Source organism: Populus nigra, chromosome 7 (assembly GCF_951802175.1).
Source record: "Populus nigra chromosome 7, ddPopNigr1.1, whole genome shotgun sequence".
Lineage (NCBI taxonomy): Eukaryota > Viridiplantae > Streptophyta > Magnoliopsida > Malpighiales > Salicaceae > Populus > Populus nigra.
The window spans coordinates 18781590-18784272 of NC_084858.1; the positions used below are offsets into that span (position 1 = coordinate 18781590).

The 2683-nt window shown below is 30.6% G+C and overlaps 1 protein-coding gene across 1 annotated transcript; it reads right to left on the reverse strand.

Moving 5' to 3' along the window:
- Positions 1-610: 610 nt before the first annotated feature.
- Positions 611-1888, reverse strand: LOC133698378 (serine/threonine-protein kinase-like protein ACR4). Its single transcript, XM_062121278.1, has one exon. The coding sequence runs from the start codon at positions 1686-1688 to the stop codon at positions 678-680; it is 1011 nt and encodes a 336-aa protein (XP_061977262.1). The 5' UTR covers positions 1689-1888; the 3' UTR covers positions 611-677.
- Between the last annotated feature and the right edge of the window lie 795 nt (positions 1889-2683).

A 2683-nucleotide genomic window follows, 5' to 3' on the forward strand; every position in this document is an offset into this window, starting at 1 on the left:
GGATATAGAAGAGCATAACATGAGTGATTTGGCGGATTTGGATTCCTATATATCCACTAAAAGAAAAAAATCTCTCAAGTTGTTCATACTTGGTTAATATTTGTAGATATAAAAAAAACTTATTAATTTAAAAAAAAAATTAAATCAAATGTTTCAGTGTTATTTTAATTACTAGAATCAAAGAGATATCTTATAGATACGAATATCTTTTTAAATTTTATATATAAAAAAAAAAAAGAATCGTTTTTTTTCCTTTAACATGGGTTATACTTTTATATATAAATTTTTTAAAAAAAGATACTTTCTTTAATAATTATGTGAAGCAATTACAACTGTTTCATAACTCTTTTAAATTATTGGGCCACACTTAATTATCATAAATAGTTTAACCTAAAAAATCAACAATATTAAAAGAGAAACATCATAACATACATTTCTTCCGAACTTGGTTTCGAACTTGGTTAATATTGAAAGAGAAATTTAGTAACAAAGTCGTCCAATTTGAATTATGCATTCAGCACTTCAGTTTTTATATAATAAATATAGAATTATATTGGATACTTGATTTCATGTGACAAAAAAAGAGTCAAAAGTCATAATTGGTGCCACATCAAAATTTGACATTTTCTTCTTCTGTTCCAAGTAAAGAATTTTGTTCACTTTGTAGAAGCTAGAAATCAAACACCTAACTCAATCTCCAAGTTACTTAAAATTGTAGCTACTTGAAACATGGTAGGCCTGCTCTTCCTAGAATTGTTAACACAAGCTGAGGCAACCTTAGCCAATCTAATAATTGCCCTCGTATCAGAAGGCTTCGCAAGTCTAAGATCCAATAGCTCACTAAGCCTCATTTCTTTAATCAAAGGCAATGCCCATCTTACTAGTAACCCTTCCTCAGCTCTTCTTCCAGTCAAAAGCTCCAACAAAACCACACCAAACCCATAAACATCACTTTCCTTGCAAGCTTCTCCCCTTCCATTGCTCCAAAACTCATCATCCACATACCCCACAAGTCCCCTCTTTTCATTTGCTACCAAAGAAGATAACCCATAACCACTAACTCTAGCACACAACTTGTCATCTAATAAAACATTTGATGCCTTAAAACATCCATGAACAATGTTTGGTGCCATCCCTCCATGCAAGTATTCAAGTCCTCTAGCCGCCCCGGCCGCGATCCTTAAACGCCGGCTCCAATCCAATACTGATGACGCCCCATCAGAGTTTTCATGCAAATAATAATCCAAACTCACCGCACTAACAAATTCCATCACGATGATTCTCTCGCCAGGAGCCTGTGAAAATCCTAATATAGGGACTACGTTAGGATGCTGAGCCAAAGAGAGTGTTTTGAGCATTGAAGAGAACCCAAGACAAGCATTGCTCAGAACAAGGGAAGGGTGTATTCTCTTAACAGCAACTGGCTTCTGATCACTTGGTAATACAGCTGCATACACAGTACCTAAACGACCGGTACCAACAATTCTCCGATGATTAAACCCGTCTGTGGCAGCGTCGATATCTGTTGATGGATACCACTGTGCAGAAATCCTGGCAGCTGGAAGGCTTTCTTCAGATTCTACAGGTTTCTTTCTACAAAAAAATATGAGGACTAAACAAAGAATAACAACAAATGCTGCAAGAAGAGACAATATAAAATAATAAGCAATTTCCTGGCTGGGTTTCATATTTTGTGATCTAGACTATGGTTTTGATTGATAATTACTATGATCTCTATAGAGGCAAAGAAGGTTTGCACAAATTAACTGCTGCGTGAAGAAATCATCATTTTGTATATGGGGATTGAATTAATGCATGTTTGTGAGGGCAAATTTAGAAAGTGAAACAGAGAGAGAGGGAAGTATCTATCTAATTTGTGTGTGCTTTGAAAATTGAGTTGTTTTGGTAAGAAAGTTGGATATCTATCCCATTAGTTTAGTTGCGTTGCTTCACGGTTGACTGCCTTCTTCTCATGCACTTCACATATTAAAAAAAAAAAAAAAAGTTATAGAGTAGAGTACGTTTGTTTATTTGTTTAAATAGTGTTTTTGAAAAAAATTTATATTATTATTTTAAATATTTTTTATGATTTTAGATTATTAAATTAACCCAAACATGATTTGTCAAGTTTTTAATCTCACTGTTTATTTTTCTTTTTATATTAAGTTGATTGTACCTTAATATGTGTAATTAAAAAGCATAATTTATATCTTTTTTTTTTATCTTACAGTTAAATTTTTATATGGAAAAAATAACCTTGACATTCATTTAAACAAATCAAAACAAAAACCCCTATTTCTATACCTTAAAATAATCATATTTTCCTCACTTTGTGGAAAAAACAAAACAACATTGTTATTATGATCATTATCATTGACGATACCTTGAAACATTATGATCCCGTGAAGGATGGTTTAAAAAATATATATATACATGACTATAAGATTTTTACTGAGTGTGAGGACTATTTATTTAAAAACATTATTTTAATTATTTTTTGTGTTTTTGGATTGTTTTAATGTGCTAATATTAAAAATTCATTTTAAAAGATAAAAAAATATATTTTATTTTGATATAATTCCAAAAAAAATATTTTAAAAAATAATTTTTATCATAATATCAAAAAATAGAATTAAAAATTAAATATCTTAATTAGAAAAGTATAATAAAAAAATTTGGATAT